The 24,872-nt window shown below is 39.1% G+C and overlaps 3 protein-coding genes across 7 annotated transcripts in view; all 3 read right to left on the reverse strand.

Moving 5' to 3' along the window:
• Nucleotides 1-441: 441 nt before the first annotated feature.
• LOC109050532 (transmembrane protein 200A-like) lies at nucleotides 442-5,757 on the reverse strand. The gene is made up of 2 exons (XM_042745314.1): nucleotides 5,236-5,757; nucleotides 442-2,754 (listed from the first exon to the last, which is right to left on the reverse strand). Exon 2 carries the CDS (start codon nucleotides 2,716-2,718, stop codon nucleotides 1,513-1,515), a length of 1,206 nt encoding a protein of 401 aa, XP_042601248.1. The 5' UTR covers nucleotides 2,719-2,754; nucleotides 5,236-5,757; the 3' UTR covers nucleotides 442-1,512.
• A 432-nt stretch (nucleotides 5,758-6,189) lies between these two features.
• On the reverse strand, nucleotides 6,190-13,817 carry LOC109046783 (serine/arginine-rich splicing factor 4-like). Of its 2 annotated transcripts, XM_042744669.1 has the most exons (7): nucleotides 13,633-13,817; nucleotides 12,197-12,339; nucleotides 11,925-12,023; nucleotides 10,224-10,336; nucleotides 7,888-8,096; nucleotides 7,625-7,690; nucleotides 6,190-7,290 (listed from the first exon to the last, which is right to left on the reverse strand). In XM_042744669.1, the coding sequence occupies exons 1-7, from the start codon at nucleotides 13,737-13,739 to the stop codon at nucleotides 6,831-6,833; spliced, it is 1,197 nt and encodes a 398-aa protein (XP_042600603.1). In that variant the 5' UTR covers nucleotides 13,740-13,817; the 3' UTR covers nucleotides 6,190-6,830. The 2 variants fall into 2 exon arrangements, with proteins under 2 accessions (XP_042600603.1, XP_042600604.1); XM_042744670.1 differs by lacking the exon at nucleotides 11,925-12,023 and having other exon boundaries at nucleotides 13,633-13,815.
• A 5,923-nt stretch (nucleotides 13,818-19,740) lies between these two features.
• zfpm2b (zinc finger protein, FOG family member 2b) overlaps nucleotides 19,741-24,872 on the reverse strand; it is a 66,154-nt gene continuing 61,022 nt past the window's right edge. For 2 of the 4 annotated variants that reach the window (XM_042745230.1, XM_042745231.1), the window contains exons 7-8: nucleotides 24,402-24,626; nucleotides 19,743-23,196 (exon numbers count right to left, since the gene is read on the reverse strand). In XM_042745230.1, the coding sequence (XP_042601164.1) occupies nucleotides 20,876-23,196; nucleotides 24,402-24,626 (2,546 nt within the window). In that variant the 3' untranslated portion in view covers nucleotides 19,743-20,875. Of the gene's footprint in view, nucleotides 23,197-24,401; nucleotides 24,627-24,872 lie in introns of all 4 variants that reach the window. The other 2 variants (XM_042745229.1, XM_042745232.1) reach the window with 2 other exon arrangements.

The raw sequence follows: 24,872 nt of genomic DNA on the forward strand, positions 1-24,872 counted from the left end.
AATAGTTAAAAGATGCAAAACAAAAAAAAGAACAATCAGGTCAGTATACAAATAGATCTAAGACAGCAGACCAATCATAATGCAGTATGCAAATATGTTCAATATTGAATGTCATTCTACAAGATATTTTCTAACCTGTATTCTGTCGCCTTCATATACTCAATTTCAGAATCTTTTATTTCTTTTTTATGAGACTATCCTCTGAGCTGAAAATATCATATGATGGATCACTGTATATAAGATCTAGAAAAATTGTCACAGCTAAAAATATGATTTATATGTTGCATATGAGTGTCCATCTACAAAGAAAGAAGCTTTTGGCTTTAGCATCTACCAGCAGGGGTAAAATATGCCCCAGATAAAAAGCCACACCTTGACCCCCTGATGCTACCTTGCATCAACATAAAATCATGGACAGCAAACAAACGCTTACATTTAAAGTGGTTTTGTTTTGCCTTTTATTTGCAACACAGGCATGGGATTCAGTTCAAAGGTGGTGTAAAGGATCTGATTTGTCAGTCAGACTATGGATATTGCTCAGTATACATTGAGAATGCACGGCAAATAACACAGCGTACAAAAACAGGCTACACGGACGAAATAGAGACAGGGTGACTGCCTTGTTTTTGTAAACAAAGAGGAGGGGCTCGGTCCAGCTCCACCCTTTAAAGGGAAAGCAATTATGTACCTGCATTAGTGCATGCAAAACACTGATCACCTTAGTTAATGAAGCCAAGAGGGCACTGCGCCCTCATCGTCGATAATTCATCTGAAATGGATGAAAGGTGAAATACATGAACAACAGATACTCAGGGAAACCATAGACGAAAGATTTACAGACACTCCAACTGAGGTTGCATTACCTTAACCATATAAATGAACTCTAATGGACAATCCAATAGTAGACACGCAGTTTGGATGAATCCATTTTTTTGGTCAAATAACATTCTCCATTTTTTGGCCCTTATAACTATCAAAACCAGAGCCGTGCTTTTGCCTGACATGAAGTCAGAAATGTGTTTACTTTGAATCTAGTCACTGCCGAGGTCTTCGTTTATTCTACCTCGAAGGTTACGTAATGCTGCTTGCTGTGTCCTAGCAACAAGTAGGGCAACAATAACAAATGGATCCTTCCAATTGGGGTCCATCCAATCATCTATGACATCACGAGCTGTTTAGCACATTCCCATGACTGTGAAATACCTCCATCCTTAGCTTTCTTCAGGACTTGGGCTTATATCTCCATACCGTCAAGGGCAGCAGGTGATACAATTCCATACTCCGCAAATCTCTGAACAAGCTAGCTACCAAAACTAGTCAAGTGAGATAAATGGCTAGGTCTTAGAAATGAGCAAATTAGTTGGCCTCAAGGGATTCCAGAAACTGTGCAAAGAATATCCACTGGAAACTTGCACCCATTTGTTGGTTGGGCTATTCCAAGTGTATACCACTATATAAGACTCCTTCTGATCTGCCAAGCCATTAACCTTGATGTAATGATTAAACCTCAGCTCACTGGAAGGGACCTGAGCCGTAGCTTTTGTTCAACTGCAAGCACTGCTGCTCAAGCTGGTCCAGGAACTTGTCCACAGAGTCCTCCTTGTTCTCCAGCTTGAGATACTTCCTGGCACTTCCGAGGTCCAGCTGAGGCCAGCTGCGGTGCCTCTGCTCTTCCACAGGTATAAAGTCATGGCTTGTAACACCAACCATGTTCACACACACCTGTGAGCTGGACTGACTTGGAAGCAGTCTATGGTGACCCGTCAAAGACACAGACTTGTCCTCTGGATGCACCAGATCCCTGGGCAGTATATATGGTTTAGTCCTGTGGCTCATGCTGTAGGAGCGTCTGGGTGGGATGGAGAAGGTCTCCAAGTCCTCCCCACCCAGAGTGGACATCGAGGATGTGGTCATGCAGTTGCTCAGTCCAAAGTGACTTTCTCGCCGCAGATCCAGTGCAGAGTTGGTCCCCCGTTCCTCTGCGCAAAAAACCTCCTTGCTGTTGTTGCAAGAGCTGGAGGAGTGAATCGAGGGCGTGGAGGAAGAGTCCTGATGATGAAGGACCTCAGTGTGCACCGTGTCTTGCTGCTGAACGCTGTCCTCCTCATCCATGCTCTTCACTTGGAGTAGAGGCTCCGAACTGGACATTTCTTGAAGGCAGAGGATGTTCAGATGGGCTGCAGGTAAACTGCTGACCCATTGGTAGTGGCTAGCAAGAGAGTTCACCTGCAAGAGGTCTGCCGAGGGCACAGCTGCAGAAACAGAGCAAATGACGCTCCGCATCTGCGCCAGAAGCATTTGAGTTTCCCTATCCCGATTTTCATAGAGTACTGTATTGGCACAAATAAGTATGAAGAGTCCCACTCCCATAATGACAGGTCCAAGTAGTTTCATCCTTTCGCTATGAACCAGACTTGCTGCAGAAAACAGTCCTTTGGACCCTAATCCCCATCCTGATGCACTTCCAGAGGATCCTTCCTCTGTCGTGTCCACTGATGATCGATGGGCCCTGTACGGCCAGTAGCCTGCCACGGCAAGCGAAGTGCCAACAACAACCACCACTACACCAAGCACCAGAAAGGCACCTGGCATGGAACGGATACGCAGCTTTCCCTGGATTACACCTTCTTTCTTTCTCCTAGAGTGAAGACTGAAACGTGGCAAGCGCTGGCGGGAAGGTGTGGCTGACGTCCGGCCACGGGACTTCTGAGTCCTCATGGCATAGGCTGGTCTGTAATGGTCCCTAATGGGAGTCTAAAAAGGTGAAGAGGGAAAAGCAAGATTAAGATTTAGGTTGGGAGTTGACAATCATTCAGCAATGCATTCAAGTTTTTCATCTCAACGTTTGCTTCTGATTCCTTAACAAATATGAAATATGTGCTACAACTACTATAACCCCTCGTTTACTGTGAATTGAAACATTGATGCTAATGGTCCTGGGATTTTTTTTTTTCTTTAGTCCTACTCAGACTTGTTTGTTATAATGGTTTCTATTAATATTTAATCCATAGGGGCTTGTCTTGTTTTAAATAATTTAAGAAAACAAGCACAGTGATTTCTACTTTACAGCCTGCAAAAAGCACTTAATACATAGTAATAAATTAAAGGAATGTTTCAGGTTAAATACAAGTCGAGCGCTTGACTCATTGTGCTGCGTAAACAAATTAATGAAATGGACGATTAGCCCGTGGACTTTAATTCTATTTGCATAACTGTTTTTACAAACTGTTGGATGAGTTTAAAGTGAAATAAAAAGAAAAAAAGGCTGGCAACGTATGAACCAGTGCATCTTGCACTTTGATGAGAAAATCAAAGATAAATGGCACAAAGAATCAAAGATTTAGTTAAAAATTGCAGCATGAGATTTTCAGAGATGTGTACATAGAGTAACACCATTCTGATGGTGTCCCATTAACAAATCACAAACTGTATTTAAATAAATCGTATAGCTCTAAATATACTTCAAGTAAAGTAAAGTGGCTGATGCTGTGTTTAATTGAATATTCCCAGTCCCTCAAACAGTTTGTAAACTGTTGCATTAGTTTTAAGGCATTTTTTTTTTTAATACACTGACAGATAAACTACCCAGCTGGATTCCCAAAGGGAGCACCAGATATTAAACAAGCTTAGTTGATTTTAGGTCATTTCTTTATGTTGTTGATTTTAACTTGAAGAAGAAACAGATGTGCAGGGGAAGCCTTGCGCTCATTGCATTGACCGAGGCAAAAAAAATTGAACCACTACGAATCTCCAAAGTCCATGCCACTTTTGGCTGAGGAAGAATGTGGGAGAAAAACAACAGTCCATAAATGAGAAATTATATGTGGCTAATTCACTCTGGAATAACAGACGCTCCATTGGCAGAGGTTTCTCAACAACTCTGAAAATGTCATTTACAATTCTGCCAACTCACTTGATTTGTTTAAACTCATGGGAAATGCTTTGAATGTTCTGCTAGCATACTTAAATCAGATACAACTTGTAAGCAACATGTCAGTATTCTAAAAATACAAAGTGTATGACCAAACGTAAACACTGAGGTTGTGGCAAAATCTGTATATAATAATAATAATAATAATAATAATAATAATACTATATAATTTTGGCACTAATTCCCTTTTGAAATTAATAATGCATCATAAACAACTGAAATTTTTCCTTTACAATTATGCAAATGTCGAACTCCATAGGCTAAGTAAAATGAGATGCACGCAGAAAAACAATCTATAGTACATGCATCTCGGAGCATATGTTTGGACTGATTCATCAAAAGGCTGGACTGATGAATTCCAGACCTCTTTTTTCCATTACCAAGTTCAGCTTTACTTTTAATGACTGTTCACTCTGGTTTCCAAATGGGTGAAATTAATTATACAAGAGTATAAAATATAAACAGCAGATGTAGATCAATCGTTCAATCCAAATTGTGTTGAAGGTTTAAAATTATTGTTTGTTTATTTGTACAGATTATTATTTAAGCACCCAAGTCATCTCCTTGCAGATGTGGAGCTGAATCTGACTGTCGCATAAATTCGTGTCTGAACACTCAAATATTCCTGCCATCATTGGCATAAATGCATGTACAGTCTAAATTGATTGTGACAGACTGATTTCCATGTTGCATATAAAATGAAGAGAAAAAGTCTATTCAAAATAATTTTTGACATTGCAGTAAGCCTCATAAAACACTGTTGTAGCTGTAATATCACACAAAAAAATAATAATAAACTTTGTTCTTTCTTAATAAAGGCTAAATCTCCAATTCATTTGTGCATATATATATATATATATATATATATATATATATATATATATATATATATATATATATATATATATATATATATATATATATATATAATGCACCAAATGTGATCCATTATTTTGCTGTAATTCATTATCATTTCAGACACATTTCTGGACGCTTCTCAAAGATTGAACAGCTTGTGCTAAAATGACCAAAGACATCAAAACATCTCTTTGTTTCCCTCAAATTTCAAATGCATTCATTCCAATAAATCTATGCCCCTCTCTGTATATCATCTGGAATTAAACAGTTCTACATGTTGAAGGCACAATTTCTAGATTTGCGTCCAAACTTGAGATTAGACTCCATCAGTAACATTACAAATCTATCGACCTCTAATAAGGTCAAGTCAGTTGCTGTATTGATATTGACGGCGTTACCAGTTACAAATGTATCAAAGGCGAGTTAAGGAGAATGCGAATACTTGCCTTTGTTACAATGTATCGCGTCCGCGTTCCATCGTTCTAGCGCGCTGGACACGCGTGCTCGTGATGTTCTTCACCCGCTGCGAAGTTTCGCGTTTCTCCATCAATCCAGACGCGTGCGAAGTGCCGCGCGTCTCCCATGACAGCTCTTCCTCTCCAGAAGAGGACACCGAAGGGTTAAAAGAACTGACTTTCTAAAGGCAGATAAGGTAAATGTCGCTCCATCATCAGTCTGTTCACCAGTGTCCACATTTCGTGTTCTCCCCTCAGTGAAGTGTTGAGGAGAGCGCCGCCCTCGTCGAGACTCAGTGGACTGACCAGACTTCAGTTCGCCTTCCATACAGTCAGGCAGAGCACATTACACAAACATTCAACAGGCTTTAGTACTCTCTCTGGGAGACTGAAGAGTAAAGCCTCTCCGAACTTGTTGGTGGTCATTAATATATATATATATATATATATAGGTTTGTAATGTAATATTGAGGGAACAGAAGAGGAAAATGATACGGAAAAGCTGGCACACAAGTATATTTGACATGCCAGAGACCGGACAGGTTTTTTTTTTTTTTTTTTTCTCCTTCTCTCTCTTCTCTGAATGTTGGCGACATCTTGTGGAATTATTTTTACATTAAGACGCGGAAAAGCTAATTTTTAACTGAAACGACTGTTAACTGAGGTCAATGATGTCAAGGTAAAGGTAAGATTTCTCAAACAAAAATGAGATTAGAGAGAAGACTGGAAAATTTCAATTTTTAGTTTGGAAATCCTTTCCGTTTCACTGAATGGTAAATAGCAGCACACTGTCTATATATATATATATATATATATATAAATAAATAAATATTCATACTGGTTTGTAATGAAGAGAGTCTATTTCCTTTAAACAGTTTTATACATTTGAGTGTGCAATATTGGTAAACGCACCACAGAGCATGAATGAACTGAATGGACACAGTATTGTGAGGCAGTTTTTTATTATTTTTGTATGGAGAGCTTTGTTGTAAAAAGACCATAAACGCTGCCCCAGCTTAACAACAACTATGGTACATTTCTAAATATACAATGCAAAGGCAAGGACATCTACTGTTGGTTTGATTTTACTCTGTCTTTATGAATCAAATATATTGCAAGCAATTTTAAAATAAAAACACTACTAAAAATGATGCATAACGTTAACAATACCAGTAAATACTGAAATTTCCCTAATACTACAAACTATGACAAAAAAAAAGAAAGAAAAAAAACAAATGCAGTTTGCTTCAAAGAAGAGAAAAATGTAGGGCAGAACAACATTTAGACAAATTTCAGTCTATTTTTGTCATGTTCAAGAAAAATATTTAAAAACAAGATGCACCGTTTTGCTTTTCACAAAAAAGTAACACATTCAGACTTGTTTTCAGTAAATATCTTGAATTCGGTTTTTCTTACCTCAACCACAAATTGTCTTTTTTTTTAATAGCACAAATCTAACCATTTAGTGACAAAAATTGTCAGTGGGGTAAAAAAAAAAGTACCAAGATATATTCTTGTTTTAAAGATGTTTAGTTAGACTGGAAAACAAGAAAAAAAAAAAGCCAATTGGAATTTTTTTTTTTTGCTTAAGAACGTGACCTTGAGCGGGATCGAGATCGGGAATAAGATCGCGAGCGTGAATGCGAGCGAGATTTGGATTTGGATCTAGATTTCCTCTGCAGATCAGCATCTGGTGGTGTTTGTGATCTGGATCGAGAATGAGCTCTAGAGCGGTGCGCCCTTTCAGTCACCCGGCCTTCATCGCCGCTCTTGTTCGCCTCCTGAGACTTGGACCCAGACTCTCTGGAGAAATCCCTGTCGTTCTCCGATTTGGATCGAGATCTGGATCGGGACCTGGATCTAGAATAGGAGCGAGCCCTCTTGTTCTCCCGTTTGCTCTTTTTGCTCGGGGGGCTGCAGCTCAGGCTATTATCCCTAGCGCTTTCACCTCCCCTGCGAGCTCCATTACTGCTCTCCTCCATCCTACTGCTCCTGCCCTTTGCCTTCTTGCTGGTTGACCTGCTGCGTGATCGTGAGCCTGAGGCTCTGGAAAGAGAGAAATCAACATATTAGCACCTCTGAAGCCACACAGATCTTATCATTGCAATTACTGCCCTACAGTGGACTCATACATCTGAGCTGTGCTTATACTACTGTCATAAGAGAATATAGAAACTTGGAGAAAAAAAAAAAAAGAACAAAAGATGAGCACAGAGTGCATTAACATGCTTAAAATTGACTTCTGGATAATATCCTATGACAGTATTTTATTGCACAACCAACCAGAGCTTTAAATGTTTTCTAAAACAGAAAGTCATATTTTATTTCTCTTCAAGTTGACCGTGGAAAACTGAAGTCTTAATTCCCTCGAGTTGTCTACCTTGAGCGGCTACTGGTTCGGCTGTGGCTTCGGCTCCTGCGAGACCTCCTGCTCCTGGAGCGAGACCTGAGGGACGAGAGCAAGAAGATTTACACACGTTCTCTGTCAGACTCCAAAGAAGCTTTTTACTAGAAGCAGAGTTCACATAGCCCATCATTAATATCCGGACATCAAGTTGTGACATGCAAAGTCTCAGTTATTTTTCAGTTAAATGTCTCCCACATCTGCATCGTAATTCAATTCTAAAATTGATTCGGGTGTACCTGGAGGCGCTGCGAGAGTAGGAGCGGCGGCGTCTGGCACCAGGCCGGTCCTCGATGAGCCGGATCTTCCTTCCATTGACCTCGGTGCCGTCCAGTTTCTCCAGGGCTCTTTTCATGTCTGAGTACTGCCTGAACTCGATGACCCCCTCGTTCTTGCGGCCCTTGTTAGTGTCTGCGTAAGTCACCTCACCAGCCTGACGCATGTAGTCCTGTGAATCCGTGACACATTAGTGACTCAAGAACAAATCCCTGATCATGTTTTACAGGACTGACTTCCTAAATGCTTAAAGTGCATAATAGTTTAACTCTTGCGCATCCTTAGGGTCTTTTTATTTGTGTTAATGCAAAAAGCATACATTTTGCCAAAATGTGTTTTTATTGAAATTTTCATTTCACTATTTTTCCTTTCATAAATCTATTTTACAAAACGCACAAACAGATTATACTCAGGACCTTTAAAGGACAAAAATGTATAGACTGAAACCTATTAAAACAGCAATATATAAATCTCAATGCCATTTAAGCATAAACTCATGTATTCTTTGTTTATAGGCTTTAATTTTGTTGGCGAGGCTTCAAAATAACACTATATACAGGTCCTTCTCAAAAAATTAGCATATTGTGAAAAAGTTCATTATTTTCCATAATGTAATGATAAAAATTAAACTTTCATATATTTTAGATTCATTGCACACCAACTGAAATATTTCAGGTCTTTTATTGTTTTAATACTGATGATTTTGGCATACAGCTCATGAAAACCCAAAATTCCTATCTCAAAAAATTAGCATATCATGAAAAGGTTCTCTAAACAAGCTATTAACCTAATCATCTGAATCAACTAATTAACTCTAAACACCTGCTAAAGATTCCTGAGGCTTTTAAAAACTCCCAGCCTGGTTCATTACTCAAAACCGCAATCATGGGTAAGACTGCCGACCTGACTGCTGTCCAGAAGGCCATCATTGACACCCTCAAGCGAGAGGGTAAGACACAGAAGAAATTTCTGAACGAATAGGCTGTTCCCAGAGTGCTGTATCAAGGCACCTCAGTGGGAAGTCTGTGGGAAGGAAAAAGTGTGGCAAAAAACGCTGCACAACGAGAAGAGGTGACCGGACCCTGAGGAAGATTGTGGAGAAGGACCGATTCCAGACCTTGGGGGACCTGCGGAAGCAGTGGACTGAGTCTGGAGTAGAAACATCCAGAGCCATCGTGCACAGGCGTGTGCTTTTGAACCAGAAACAGTGGCAGAAGCGCCTGACCTGGGCTACAGAGAAGCAGCACTGGACTGTTGCTCAGTGGTCCAAAGTACTTTTTTCGGATGAAAGCAAATTTTGCATGTCATTCAGAAATCAAGGTGCCAGAGTCTGGAGGAAGACTGGGGAGAAGGAAATGCCAAAATGCCTGAAGTCCAGTGTCAAGTACCCACAGTCAGTGATGGTCTGGGGTGCCATGTCAGCTGCTGGTGTTGGTCCACTGTGTTTTATCAAGGGCAGGGTCAATGCAGCTAGCTATCAGGAGATTTTGGAGCACTTCATGCTTCCATCTGCTGAAAAGCTTTATGGAGATGAAGATTTCATTTTTCAGCACGACCTGGCACCTGCTCACAGTGCCAAAACCACTGGTAAATGGTTTACTGACCATGGTATTACTGTGCTCAATTGGCCTGCCAACTCTCCTGACCTGAACCCCATAGAGAATCTGTGGGATATTGTGAAGAGAAAGTTGAGAGACGCAAGACCCAACACTCTGGATGAGCTTAAGGCCGCTATCGAAGCATCCTGGGCCTCCATAACACCTCAGCAGTGCCACAGGCTGATTGCCTTCATGCCATGCCGCATTGAAGCAGTCATTTCTGCAAAAGGATTCCCGACCAAGTATTGAGTGCATAACTTAACATAATTATTTGAAGGTTGACTTTTTTTTTTTGTATTAAAAACACTTTTCTTTTATTGGTCGGATGAAATATGCTAATTTTTTGAGATAGGAATTTTGGGTTTTCATGAGCTGTATGCCAAAATCATCAAGTATTAAAACAATAAAAGACCTGAAATATTTCAGTTGGTGTGCAATGAATCTAAAATATATGAAGGTTTAATTTTTATCATTACATTATGGAAAATAATGAACTTTTTCACAATATGCTAATTTTTTGAGAAGGACCTGTATATTTTTTTATTATCATTATTTTCCACCTGATAGCACCATTTTCTCAGGTTTGACCAACAAAGCAAATATTTACTTTTTTTCTGCTGGAAAAACGGGCCAGTTGAATTGAAACTCTGTGTGAAACAGCCTTGAGACTAAAAACATAAAACTAAGAGGGGTTTCTGTACCTTCAGGTCCTGCCAGCTGCAGCGACTGGAGAGATTTTCCACAATCAGCCTGTAATCGGTGCGAGTGGGTGGGCCGAACCTTTCCCCTCCTCCTCCACGACCATACCGACTACCTCAGAGTGACGAGAGTAAGATGCACACCGTTCAGTGAACGAAAAACACAACAGAGTCTCCACACCGGCCCTTAAGACTCTGGATTTCACACACAGTAACACTTAAAGATTTATACTGAGACAGCATTAATCTACAAAAAGATAGAAAATTATAGAAAAAGTATGTTTTATATATGGTTAAGAAACTGAGCTTACTTCAACTAAAGTAATGTACAAACTGAATTTTAAGTTTCAGAATCACATGAGTGTGAGTAAATGACAATCATTTCTTCTTCAAGAACTGAAAATATTCCACCAAATAACATACTTACGCTGTACTTAAGAGATTAATTATTTGGGGAATGTGAAAAAGAAACAAAACCAAAACACCTAAAAGAGCTCAAACCACATCTCCTAAACCCCTTGAGATCCTCACCACCCGGCTTAATGGGAAAAGCGGTCCTCTTTCACATTGGCTCGCTTTAATGGTCTGCCCAGGGGCCCAGTTTGGTCAAAGAGCCACACGCATTGGAAGGGGGACACCATGGCCAGCAAAAGGGGCAGGCGGTCAGACTCTTTTAATAAAACATTGAGGGTTAAATTTCTAGTTTTGACATTATAAGTTATTCCATTTAAAAATAAATAACTAAATCAATCATGATATTGCAACAGTTATAACCTGCATAATATAGTGAAGCAGAAACTACAATACTCTAGAAGAATTACTAGCTCATTACGGTGATTCTTCATTTAGGGACACTTGAGATAAATCCTTTTTTTGTTTATTTGACAAAAAGATACTCCCAACTGAAGAATCACCGATCAGTAATACTCTAAAGATTAGCACTCATACATTTCACTCCCTAAAAGTGTTAAACAGAAACTGTACATGTAGAAAGGTTTGGAATTTAACGCAATTTTCAGGCTTCTCATACAGAGACTGGACACTCTTAAAGGGACAGTTCACCCAAAAATGAAAACGTGTAGACCAATGAGCTGGTGATGTGCGCATTTATGCAGAAAGATGAACTGATGGAGACTGGTTTCTTCACTTTATATGCTTAAGGCATGGAAAACAACCATGTTGGGTGCTTTAATAATTGCGTATGCGTTACATCTTTGCGTGTTTATGTAAACAAACTAGTGAACTGAACCAGTTCATTGAAACTGGTCTGAATTTAGAAAAAGTTGGCGGAAAACAATCAGATTTCCCTGTTGCTTGAGGCTATGGATAATACAGTTAACAACGTTCAATTACTTGCACAGGATGATCGTTTCACTTCATAAGACCTCGATATGTCGTCGGGAGCCAAAGGTATTCATTTTGTGTTCCTTTATATGCTTTTTAATGTCAAACTTACATTTAACGAAATGAGGACCACGACTTCAGCTAAAAATCTTTACTGTTCTACTGAAGACAGCTACATGTCAGATGGCGTAAATTAACAGCACGTTTTTATTTTTGAGTGAACCATCCCTCTAAACTTGCTGTTCCATTCTGTTTTTAGATCGCGTCAATGTGAAGATGATCAAAAAACCCAAATCACTGATGACACTACCGTGCCTAAGGACAAGTGACTCACTGTTTTTAAGACCACCAGTGACTTACTCAACAGATTTACGGACAGATCTGAGGAAACCATGTCAGAGCCGATCTCCTTCACCTGTGGGCCTGCGGTGACATCACTGTTACGTGACATCACTATTTCTGGTGTGAGGATTACAAATTATACAAATTATTACCAAACTCTCTATTCGAGAAGCCTGAAAATATTCAGTGTTTGTACAATTCAACTTCAACCAAAGAAACAATGTTCCTATGAAACACAAGTAGTTTTTGGTATACGGTATTGTGGAAGAGCGAGTAAACGAGTATCGTACTTCTTCCAGGTCTGCTGCCGCCATCACGCCGCTGTCCTATGGTGTGCTCCACGATCACTCTCTTCCCACAAAGGTCTTTACCGTTCAGATCGCACACAGCGTCATCTGCATCACGGGGGTCATCAAACTCCACAAACCCATACCTGAAGAGACGGAGAGATTTATGATGTAACAAACACAAAACCCAGCTGTTTCAGATATTCAATTACATTTTTAAGGACAATTAAATGGCTAGATAAGTAGAGTTTTCTGTTGTACTGGTATATTAGCACCAGTCATAAGTAGTACAGGTATATTTGTAGCAATAGCCAAAAATACATTGTATGGGTCAAAATGATAATTTCTTTTATGCCAACAATCATTAGAATATTAAGTAAAGATCATGTTCCATGAAGATATTTTGTAAACCTCTTACTGTAAATATCAAATTTTAATTTTTGATTAGTAATAGGCATTGCTAAGAACTTAATTTGGACAACTTTAAAGGTGATTTTCTCAATATTTAGATTTTTTGTTTGTTTGTTTTTTGCACCCTCAGATTCCATATTTTCAAATAGTTGTATCTAACAAACCATACATCAATGGAAAGCTTATTTATTCAGCTTTCAGATTATGTATAAATCTCAATTTCAAAACATTAAATCTTCTGACTGGTTTTGTGGTCCAGGGTCACATTTATGAAACCGCGAGAATAGGCAAGAGCTATCAAAAAAAGTTAGAACCTCTTTTTTTTAAAGCACAGCCTTTATTTACATCGTTGAGCTTCATATACGTATTTTTATGAACAATACAATTCTATATATATATATATATATATATATATATATATTGTATATATATATATATATATAATAATTGTATTGTGTGTGTATATATATATATATATATATATATATATATATATATATATATAGTTAGATTACATGAACGCCACACGTTGCGTAAAACCTTACCATCATGCAACTAGAGCGCTGCTTTCATTAATATTCTCATATTTTCACTCAAATTGCTGATCATCATTTGTTTAAAAAAAAAAAAAAAGAAGCTAAATATTAGCTATTTCACTAGGGCTTTAGACTTTTGGACCATACTGTATTTATCAAATAACTTAAATATCAACTAGATTTCATTTTCAGTGACTGGAATAATAAAAGGCTAAACGAGGCACTCGGTCGAGGCCAGGCTGGAAACAATGGAGTTTAGCATGCTGTGCTAATACCGCTAAGAAAAAAATCTTAAAAACACTGATTAAACTCCGATTTTATATTTCCAGACACATTTTTACGCGTAATTCATTATCAGGGATATTTAATCCATTCTGGAGCTCTCTTTTGATTCGTTTTGAGCAAAAGAAACAACGGTTTATCCTTCTTAACGACTCAATCGCTGCTTCGCCTGCACGATCAGCTCGCTCGAGAAAACACAACATCACATACCCGTTCTTCAGGTCCACTTCCAGTATCTTCCCGTAGCCTTTAAAAAACCTTTCTACATCTTTCTCTCTGGCGCGATAGCTCAATTTTCCCACGTAAACTCGAGACATTTTCCCGGTGCAGCAGCTCGGCGTGGAGAATCAGCAACAGGAAGATGCGCGAGAGTCAAAGTAAGAGTCCCGCGTTTGGCGTTCTCCAAAATAAAAGTCACAGCGCTTGTTGTGATTGGGAAAATACCAAACAGCTGCTTGGGAGTTGTTGCTTTGATTAAACTTTAATCCTTAAAACTAATTTAATTATTTAACACTCTTCATGAAAGAAAAAAAAAAAAACTGACCCAAGTGCTTCCTAATATACTTTTTCGAAGTTGTAAAAACACTGCACATAATAAAGTCAGTGTTCATACTAATACATGACGTTAATTTAGAAACAATAAAAGTTTATGTATGGTTTAGCCTATATCATAAATCTTATTTCATAAATAATAATAAAAAATAATAATAATGTTCAATTATATAAATTATATTCAGCTATTATATTTATCTTAAAATAAACTTAAACTTACTGGACTCCAGAATAATTAATGTGTTGCTGTTTCTTTTATTTGGTTGTTAATGGTTGAAATGATTCGCAGTGATGCACAAACCCATTGCACAAATTTCATGCATGTTTACAATGCAGTGCGGTCCTTTATTAAATATCTGAATAAATGACTTGATTATGAAGCATGTGTGGGGAATGAAATACATTTTTTATCGATTCCAGTGTGAATTGTTTTGCAAAGATTAGACATTATAACACATCAAAGTTGGCTAAGTGAAGACTTTGACAATACACAACCTAACAGCCATGAAAATAGACACAAAACACATCTTTTAAGTGCTCAGATTGTTCTTAAGAGAAGCTGTCTTTGTCTTAAGCCACGGTATGATGAAATTGCCTGGCAAATGCATAAATGTAAATTGCAAAGGAAAAGTTAAATCAGGCCCATGGGAAGACAGGGAGTCTGGAAACAAGGTTTTCACTGCATCAGCAAATCCACTGGTGCCTGAAGCTATAACCTCATCCAAAAGCTGCTCTGTTATTACTGCAGTTCTCCACAACACAACACAGTCAGAGAAAATGTCCTGGAGTTGATGACGAATTTGTGCACTTTCTGATCACCAGTGCCAGGCCTACCTCATAAAAGACATAAGCGACTGCATGAGGCCCCTGTGTCCACCAGGGGGCCCCATTCCATGCATTCAGATAAGGTTTACTTGTGAATAGTGTCTCCTCAAGTAGTGACTTGTTTGAAGTTGTACAGAATTTGTTCACTCTTTTTGCAGCTGAAGCCCATTGGTGAGCCATTCTCAAAGATCATGCTGAGATCACATCTACAGGTGAGGGAGAAAACTAGAGATTTAACAGGACTGAAGCCAAGTCACGCGAAATAGGATCTAGGTGAATATATATATAGGTTTTAAGATAAATCCTTTAGATAAAAACTTTCACTGCTATTTAGGAGAACTCACACTCCTGCAAGATCAATAAGATCTCCATTATTCTTGACGTGTCATTCTTTAATGTTATGGTGGAGTGTGCGATCTAAACGCTGGGAAACTGTTTCAGCTCCCTTATAACTTTCACAATCCTGATGCTCAGATACAGGGTATGCAAGCAGCTTTGATTGGAAAGACCTGGTCATGGAATTAAAAAGCCTCCCAGCTCTCCCTAGAGACAAAATGACAGCGCTGGAACTACTTGCATTATAAAGGCATGTGTGAGTTGTATGCGAACCTTTCGGTAGCTATTCCCATTCCATGTACTCTGCCAATGACAGTGGCATCAAAGCTCTAGCTAATAAAAACTTACCTCAGATCCTCGATGGCACGAGAACGTCTGAGTGCTCTTGCCATAATTAGCATCATCAGTCATGATGTTGGCAGCCAGCTGTCCTGTGATGATGTAATACATGACTTTGCAAGCAAAAAGGCAAGACAGGCAAGAGTTTAGGCCTGGGCAACAATAGGGCTTTCTTTGATGGCATAATTCACTTTACTCTGTAACAATATCTTGTTCAGTTCAGTTGTGAAGTGTCGTTTTGTAAACTATTTATTAGTTATTTTGATTATCTGTAATTGTAATGTGTGAGTACTTTTTTTTATTCACTCTCCATAGTCTTAGGATTTTATTTAAAATATTTATTTATTCATTTCACCTACACACTTTGTGTTTGTCATTACCAAGTTATCATGGTTGTTTAATAATTTATGAATAATGGAATTAGTGTATTGTATAACATTTTATTTATTAATTTGACATATTATCCCTATTGCGGTTGTCTGATGTAGTCTGTGTCAGTGAAAGACGAGTATGTTGTGTACAAACATCTTGAAATCTGTTTAGGGCCCCCAAAATGCTGTGGGGTCGGTTTGGCTTTTTTTTTTTTTTTTGTCTTTAACTCAGTATGAAAACTATCAAAAAGTCACATTGACTCTCCTAATTAAAACAGTATCTACTGTATATATTTCAAATGCTGAACAATAACAACTTTGCAAAGAATCCTACAGTTTCAGCACAGATGCCAATGAAGCAGTCATGCAGTCCACATAAATGCCTACATCAGGACACATTTTACCCCACTTAACATCAATAGAATAGTTTTTTCTAATGTAATTTGATCATTATGCATTCACATGAAGCAAGAGTTTTGTATAGAAGGAAAGTTTTAATTATTTGTTATGTTATTCTCCTGCTGTACGACAGCTCAGCTGTGCCTTGCGTCAAGAAGGTCAAGGTTTTTTACAGCATTATTGGACACTATATATTAAAATGTGAAAATGAACCATAAGTAGAAATTTACATCAGCTCAGGTTTTCTCTGTGTGAATTCACTGTTGCGTTTCAGTGATGTGCTCATCTCAAACGAGCCTACTGTCTCTTTTCTGTGACATATTCAGGTTCTGTCTCTCCTTATGAGCTGGTGACCTGAATCAGGTGTGTTTGTTCAGGAAACTTTTAAAACGTGCAGTGTGGATTCTCCAGGACAGGGCTGAGAAACACTGGTGTAAGCGATTATCACAGTAGTGAAACTTTTACAATCTGCTGTGGATTTGAGAGAAAACATCTGAATGCCATTATGTTTGTTATTTTAGGATTTAAAAATGCAGCAATGAATCTTCAAAATTCAGTCAAATGTAAAATGATAACTCGCCAAAATATTTATCTGCTCTTCTTGCAGGAGCAGACTCTTTTTTTATTTTATTTAAAATGTAAAGATTTCTTGTCTTGAATCCTAACTAAACACTAGGTGGTGCTATAATCCATTACTGCTGAACTGAATTGAGATTTTTTTTATATATATATTTATACCACATAAAGTAAGCTATTTCCTACATTTCTGGAATTTATTTTGATACATATGCATAGCTATATATGTTGACAATTTTATTCTTTTTTGTAGGAAAAAGTATAGTAAATCATTCATGGCAAGTGTAAACTCTTCTCCAACTAGACTTCCTCAGAGTCCACACTTTGGTGACGTCATGTAGTGCAGACCTATAGGGCCCTTGGCGCGAGTCCACGAGGGCGCATTGAGAGGTATTTTTGGGACAGACTCGATCGTCAAGGATTCCTGGGTAGTTAAAGTGTGCAGAGCTTGCATCTATGCAGGCTACGCGAGAGACCGCTTCAAGGGTACAAAGGGGGCGCTGCTGAGCACACTTCAGAGCGTTAAAATGCGGAATGGGACGGCCTACGGACTCGTAGACTCACCGAGCACGCGCGATTTAAGTCCACGAGACTGAAAGTCCACATGAAGTGCGCCATTTGGGACAGGGCAATTGCTTGATGACCTCAGGAACCGATGATTTGGCTTTTTGAACCGGTTCAATGAGCCGATCTGTCCGAAAAGAACCGGTTCGCAGAAATGAATCAAACTTTGCATCACTAATGCACAGTTTTGAATCTTTCTGGAACATGTAGAAAGTATACTTTATAAAGTGGGTTTCAATTTATAAATGAAATATATTTGTATTTGTGTACTTTAAAAAAGAAGAAGGAAAAACACTATACAGACCAAGAACTGAACCGAACAGAAAACAATTAACCAATTAACCAATGTGTAATTAATGAATAACACAGGTAAAGAACTAAATTCACAGATGATAAGTGAGTGGTATTATAAAAATTGCATTCCACATACATTTTAGTGAGAATGTCTGTAAAAGATTGATGTTGCACCTCTAAATATGATTGTTCATCATGTGAAATATATATAAAAGACTTTGGGCCTCATTCATGAAACACGAGCAGAACAAATTTTTGTGTAAATCGTTCATAAAGCCGTTCTGACGTAAACTTTTGAATTCATGAAAACCTTCGTATTTTCAAAATGTATGTTGATATGAAAGAAATGTACACCTGCTCTTTACCACATGTGAACGGTGCGTAAAACGTTCTGTGTTCTTTTTGGCAAACTGATGACACTGAATTTTGATGCACTGCCATATTAATTACAAGTTCATTTGCCCTTGCCCTCTTTTTTAATTTTTATTTTTTAATTAATTAATTTATTTATTTTTGCAGCTGAGTTGATAATGGTTACTGCTTTATTATATTTAGTAAAATTCTTAAAAATTAGATACTAGTAGGCTAATACATTGCCACCGTTTATATTCCATACCATAGCAACTGAAGCATCTCAGCTGGAAAAGCTGGTCGTTTTAAGAAGAGCGCCTGACATTTTTTCAGCTGGCTAAAAACACTTTGGTGGTCACACATTATTGAATATTTATTGATATGCATATGGCATAGTCTTTTTTGCATTTATGCAATACTGGAGCCAAACCTGAGAAAGGAGACCAAACTATTCCACTGCGTTCCTGGACACACAATTTGCGTAGCTGTAATTCATAGCCGAGGATTATGCTAATTGTGAATGAACGTGCATGAGCGCCCTATTTACGAATGATTGGAATTCATTAACATACATGTTTAACTATCAAATCTGACGTTTACGAAGTGTTTGTGAATCCAGAGGAGAGTTTTCATAAATGAGGCCCATTGTCCATAAGCACCTTTATTGTAGTAAGCAGGCCTACCTTGTTGTGTAGCTCAGAGGTTCCCAACCACATTCATTTCAACTCACACACAAAACAATTTCACTCAGAAATTGCTTTTTTATACTGTTGCTGCGTGTTGTTTTTTTTATACCACTTGGAAGAACGCTTTGACTCACAAGGTGATTTTAGAGTGATTTTGAATCAGTTTTGATAGCCATTCCTCCCCAGAATGGATTAGTTTGGAGTGGGTGTGCCTCACACGTCCTGAAAAGTGAAGCTGTGGGCTCTTTGATCGCCTCCTGGTGGCTGGCTGCAGTACAGGTCATAAACCCCGCCCTCTCCATGTAAACGAATGGGACTTGAGTCAAAATAAAAAATAAATTACGCTTTCAGTACAATTTTCCGAAAGATGGTTTTGGTCATTTAAGGTAGTTGTTATAACGTTGATATATGTTAAATTGTTTGTTTTTGTGATAAGTTTGATTTGAGCTAGTAATTTGATGCTATAAAAACAGGGCATGTCGTTATGGTTGATTGGAACTGTGGGAGTTTGGGTGGGAGTTTGATACGTGGCTCCACCTCACGACACTACTGCGCTGACTTGGGCTCCAAACGAATCTCTACTGCGCAGACCCAGGCTCCAAATGACGTCATTTACTCAAGATGGCAGTGGCCATATTGAGATGCACTGGCTTCACTTTTCTATAGTGGAAGGACTAGGAGACGCGTTGTCCATCTTTTTTTACAGTCTATGGTTTTGAGTACCAATTTGGCTGATTTTGTTATGCAGAGCTGGCAACCTCATTCAAAGCATATAAAAGACTTTCTGTATAGAAAACAGGTGGCTTATAAACAGGAAGATTTGATTGCAGTATGGGATTGAAAATGGCCATTTCTATTCAACCATTTAAAGACTGTTCATTGCTTATTATTCTCTTTAAAGGAAAGGTATCTTAAATCATAACTAGCATTAAGTGGTGCTAGTGCTTGTACATTTGGCCATACACACTCCTACTGTCTATAGATATGGTCCTTAACTTATATGTGCAGTAATGATAAAAAAAAAAGAGATGATACATAGCAAATTCATTGACACTGCTGTCCTGAGATTAGAATTTTAATTTTTATGTCACATAAAATAACATTTCCCACATTTCTGGAATTTCATTCCATACAGGTACATGCATAGCAACACATTTTGACAACTTTTTTTTTTTTTTTCTGTAGGAAAGATTACAACGAGTCATCCATACCAAGTGTAAACCCTTCTCCAGCAAGACTTTAGTAAACACTTCACACAGACGATTTCTGGGGGTCCAAGTAAAAAAGTTACGCTTTCATAATACTGCTTTAAATAATGTTAAATCTTTTAAAAAGTATTGCAATAGAAGCCAAATATTTAAAAAAGAGATAATAAATCAACAAACACACATACAGGTCACTTTATAAGAAGAGTTCTGCATTGACAATTAAAACATATGGAAGCTTAAAGAAACATCAAGGACAAACTACACTGTACATGTATTGACAATTGTTAATTCAGAAAACTTGATTGCCATATTTAAGGATATGTTGACACATTAGTCAGCCAGAGGTTACTCAACTATCTGTAGATTTTTCTTTTTAATCAGTTTCTACCATTCATGTGGCTTCTTTCTGTAATTGTAAAAGAAACATTAAAGAGAAGTTTCACAAACGTGTTTTGCATCTCAGATCTGCATTTTCTTTTTATAGCTGCAAATATTATTAAATAAATGAATACATAAAAAACACACAAAAAACTACCAACACACAGTATTCCCAACAAATAAGTTTCTAATAAATGACTGTAGGATAAATCTTCTGATTTGATTGTCCTCCTGCTGCTGAGTACACCAGCATGGAATTGTAAAAATGTCTTATGTTGTTGACCACAAGGGGAGAAACTGGTGCTTGTGAAAAATTACTTTACAGAAGAGGGGGCAAATGGTCACTTTTAGTCATCAAAAGAAAAGTGTCCATTGTCCGATTCAGAACAGCAGGGCCATCATCAAAGGGGACAACTGGGTAAGGTGTCCTGGTGTCTTTTCATTTATTACATGTTTAGGGGCTTGGGCCCGCCTTTATAATGTCCCGGGCCATGTGAATTCAAAATGTGATGCTGGTTAACAGCTATAACTTTTATACTACTGTGGACTAGATTTTAGACAGGAAACAGGTCCACTATTTCACATGCTCTGCTGTGTGTGACGAGCAGTAGAACTTCTTGTGTGTTATAAAGTTTGAGAGGTTGTTGAACTGGATGTCACACGGACGACAGTACTTTACGTTACTTGTGGTGGCAATGGACCCATTCAACACTCTTTTGAAGCTTGTTGAGACTTCCTCAGTCTTTAAAGATGGCACCAGCATTGTGCTTTCCTTACAGTTGACAGGACTGTCTGCATGGGTTTCCGGTGTAGGGGAACCATATTGTTTATTTCCTGCATCTTCCATCTTGTCCTCAAGGTCAAGATTGTCCTTTAAGGATGAAGACTTGCTCTGATTCCCAGGGTCATCTGTGCTAAGATGGCTACCATCAGGCATCGGCTGGTCTTTTTCCCCCTCACTGCCCTCATTTGGACTCTGCCTCCGTTCGCTTTGTGAGACCAGCATCCCTGTAGCGTAATCAGTGGCTTTGATTTCATAGTAAGGCCAGATTTGGTCATCGGGTCTCATTTTCTTAGCAGGACTTGGGTAACCACCAGAGGTCTGAAACACACTCCTCATGTCATCTTTTATCGGGATTGGTTGTTCCTCACTGGAAGCTTGGATGTCAGAATTTGCATTTGGATGCTCAATCTTTCCATGCGGAGCTGAGAGCTCAAAGAGGGCACTCTCTAAAAGGGTGCTAGTGTTTCTAGGACCTTCCTTTTTGATGCTTTTGTTCTCAGCGGTAGTGTTTTGCAAAATAGTTCCTGGGCAGAAGTTCTGTTTGTGCTTAAGATAGTCCTCAACTTTGTTGAAGCTTATCTTGCACACAGCACACTCATGATAATCCATAAGTCCTTTAGAGGAAACCAAAGTGTTGCCAAACTGTGGCATGCATTTTTTACTGAGATCCATAGGTGCATCTCCTTCTTCCTTAGAGATTGTATTACATTTTGACACAATAGCTGATTTTGAAACTGTCAATGAAGCCTCTGGATATTTGGGCACTAAACCCTGGATCATGTTGTATCTCTGATGGTCCCTGAAGCTATCCAGTGTGTCCTTTGACATGTATGGACCTCCTATAGTGGGCATACCAAGAAATGATGGCATACCTACAGGAGGCATTTGTTCTTGTTCAGGAGTGGCCAGCTCATATGCCTTTCTTCTTTTACGAGGACGTACTGTCTTCTGATTGGCTGCTCCTTTATTATTTGCACGTTTCACTTGAGGATCATGCCGAGTGGCACAGTAATACTGCTTGTGTACCATGTAGGTCTCATGTCGAGTAAAGGTGATCTTGCAGGCATCGCATGTTGTGTGGTTGGAGTCAGTTTCGGTGGGTGGCATTTTCTGGTTTTGTAAATCAAGCTGTGTACCATTTGGTCTCTCCTGTGCACCAGATGGGGTTGACGCTTTTTTAACTTGCACCGACAGTTCATCTGTCACTTTTCCACCTGCGATGGGATTGCAAGGGTTAGGCTCATGCCCTTTCACTTCAGAGGGATGGCCGGCATTTAGCATAACAGCTAAACTAGCTCCAATTTTCGGGCTTACAGTGCCTGCTGGTTTATCCAGAAGTCCAGGGAAGTCATGTGGCTTGTGTGGGTTTTCCCAACGACTGTTGCAGTAGTGCTTCTTGTGCACCAAATAATTATCAAGGTTATTGAAGGTGATATTGCATTCAAAGCATGTTGCTCCTTTTGGCACAAGTGTGCTGTACATGACTGGAGGATAAGAATGTCCCCCATGACGTAACCGGCGATGGACCAACTCCGACATTTTGGCCAGTATCTCAGATGCTTGCGGGCCCACTGTAATATCCTGTGAGAATGGGACATGTGGTATGAAGGGGGGTAAGGGAAAGGCAGGAGGCAGGTGGTGTTGAATGGGTGAAGATGCTAAACGGGGACTGGAAGGTTCTGACTTTACTCTGGAGTATGAAACACTAGCCTTGTTTCCTGAGTTTCCCTCACCCTTAGTGGATGTCTGGCTACTTTCCGTGCTTTCCAGCTCTGACATTTGACTAATATCACGTTGTACTGTGCTTTCCTGAAGGTCTTTTGTGTTTGCATTAGCTCTGACTTGTTGAGGACTGCCTGCAATGCTGCTAGGAGAGTTATCAGCTTTGTCTTCTTTGAGTTTGTTGACCGTACAGCTATGTCCATGTAGCTCCTGATGTTTGACCAGTTCTCTGGGGGTTTGGAATGTGAAATGGCAGTGACCACATCTCAGGCCAGTTTGGGACAGATGGGAGAGGATGTGGGGCTGGAGTACCATAAGGGTTTCTGCAGTGTAGTCACAAATTGTGCATTTCAAATTGCTTCCAGTGGTTATCTCATCTGACTTGAGACCTGATAAACAAAAAGAAAACAGAAATGGTGTTAATAAGCGACACTACAAAACAAAGTTGAGTCTTAAGGCTCCTATATGTTGAGTCATTGTGCTTGTGCAGATAACTTTAGTTTAAATCCAGTTTGGAACATTTCCTGATCGTCTATACCAGGGGTGCCCAATCCTGTTCTTGGAGGGCTAACATCTTGCAGATTTTATTTACAACCAGCTCCAAATTGTTTACCTGAAAGTTTCTAGTAAGTCTGAAGACTTTGTTGAGCTGGTTTAGGTGTGTTTAATTAAGGTTGGAGCTAAACTCTGCAAGACCTCGGCCCTCCAGGAACAAGTTTGGACACTCCAGCAGTATACCCATAATTCCCTGTCCTCTCTCTACTGAACTACCAAAAAACACCCCAAATCAATCTAAGCTGGTTTTGCTGGTCTTTCAGCCGGACCATGTAACACTTGCCCAAAACTCATCTAAAACCATCAATCAGACCAGGGGTGTCCAATCCTGCTCCTAGCCAATGTCCTGCAGAGTTTACCTCCAAAAGGCACCAACAAACTTGCCTGGAAGTTTTTGGTTTGTCTGAAGACCTTGATTAGCTGGTGTGTTTAATTAGGGTTGGAGCTAAACTCTGCAGGACAATGGCCCTCCAGAAATAGGTGTGGACACCCCTAAAGCCCAAAGTATACTTGTCCATCCATGTTCCACACTCTGTTCGTGTGATGCAATTTTAATCATCAGAAGTGTCAGCGGATTGTCCGTGCACAACAGCACGTGCGCAAGATGAATGTTGAGCGTCTATTAGGTGGTACTGTGCATGTGTCAAACTTGTCCATGCGTACTCATCTACATTTGAGTATGCTTTGAAAGCTGTGTGTACGTGGCTGTGCATGAGATGGAACGGAACACGGAAAGTGAAGTATTCCTGGATATTAAACTAGACCAGGGAAAGGCAATGGTAGTCTTGGAGTGCCACAGTCCTGCAGAGTTTAGCTCCAACCCTAATCAAACAATCCTGAAAAAGCTAATCAGTGTCTTCAGGATTACTAAGGCTACAGGCAAGGTGATGTTTTTCTTCATGGTTAAAGCTAAACTCTGCAGGACAGCGGCACTCCAGGACCAAACCAACCTGATCAGACTAGTTAAACAAATGTGTCTTTCTTATTTGTGACTGGTCAAATGGTTATCTGAAAAATAATGTCTTCTTGTTCTACTCACTGTTGTGTGTGGATAAGTGCATTTCCAAGGCATGCGAGCCTGCAAAGCTCATATTGCATTGGGGGTATGTGCAATTGCGGAGCATTTGATGGCTGATATTGGCGTTTTTCTCTGCTACCATCCCAGGGTCCCTTTGTCGCCCACTGCAGTAATACATAAGGTGGGCCTGGAGGTTTCTTTCACTCCGAAACCAGATGCCACAAGCCTTGCAGGGGAAGATGTCTTCTACAAAGACAGAAATGGACACAAGCATATCCATATTGTATCATCTAAAGCTTTTGAAAAACCAGCATCTAAAATTGCAGAAGTTTAATACAATGGGGTCAAGAAATCTGAGACCACTAGAAAACTGCTTCTATTTTACTTTTTTCTAATTTTATACAGAATTGATTAGTGGCCTTGAAATCGTAAATATTTCTCATTTGTTTTATAATATACTTTTCTTTTTTGAAAAGTTCCAAAATTGTACAT

The sequence above is a fragment of the Cyprinus carpio genome, chromosome B19 (assembly GCF_018340385.1).
Source record: "Cyprinus carpio isolate SPL01 chromosome B19, ASM1834038v1, whole genome shotgun sequence".
NCBI lineage: Eukaryota > Metazoa > Chordata > Actinopteri > Cypriniformes > Cyprinidae > Cyprinus > Cyprinus carpio.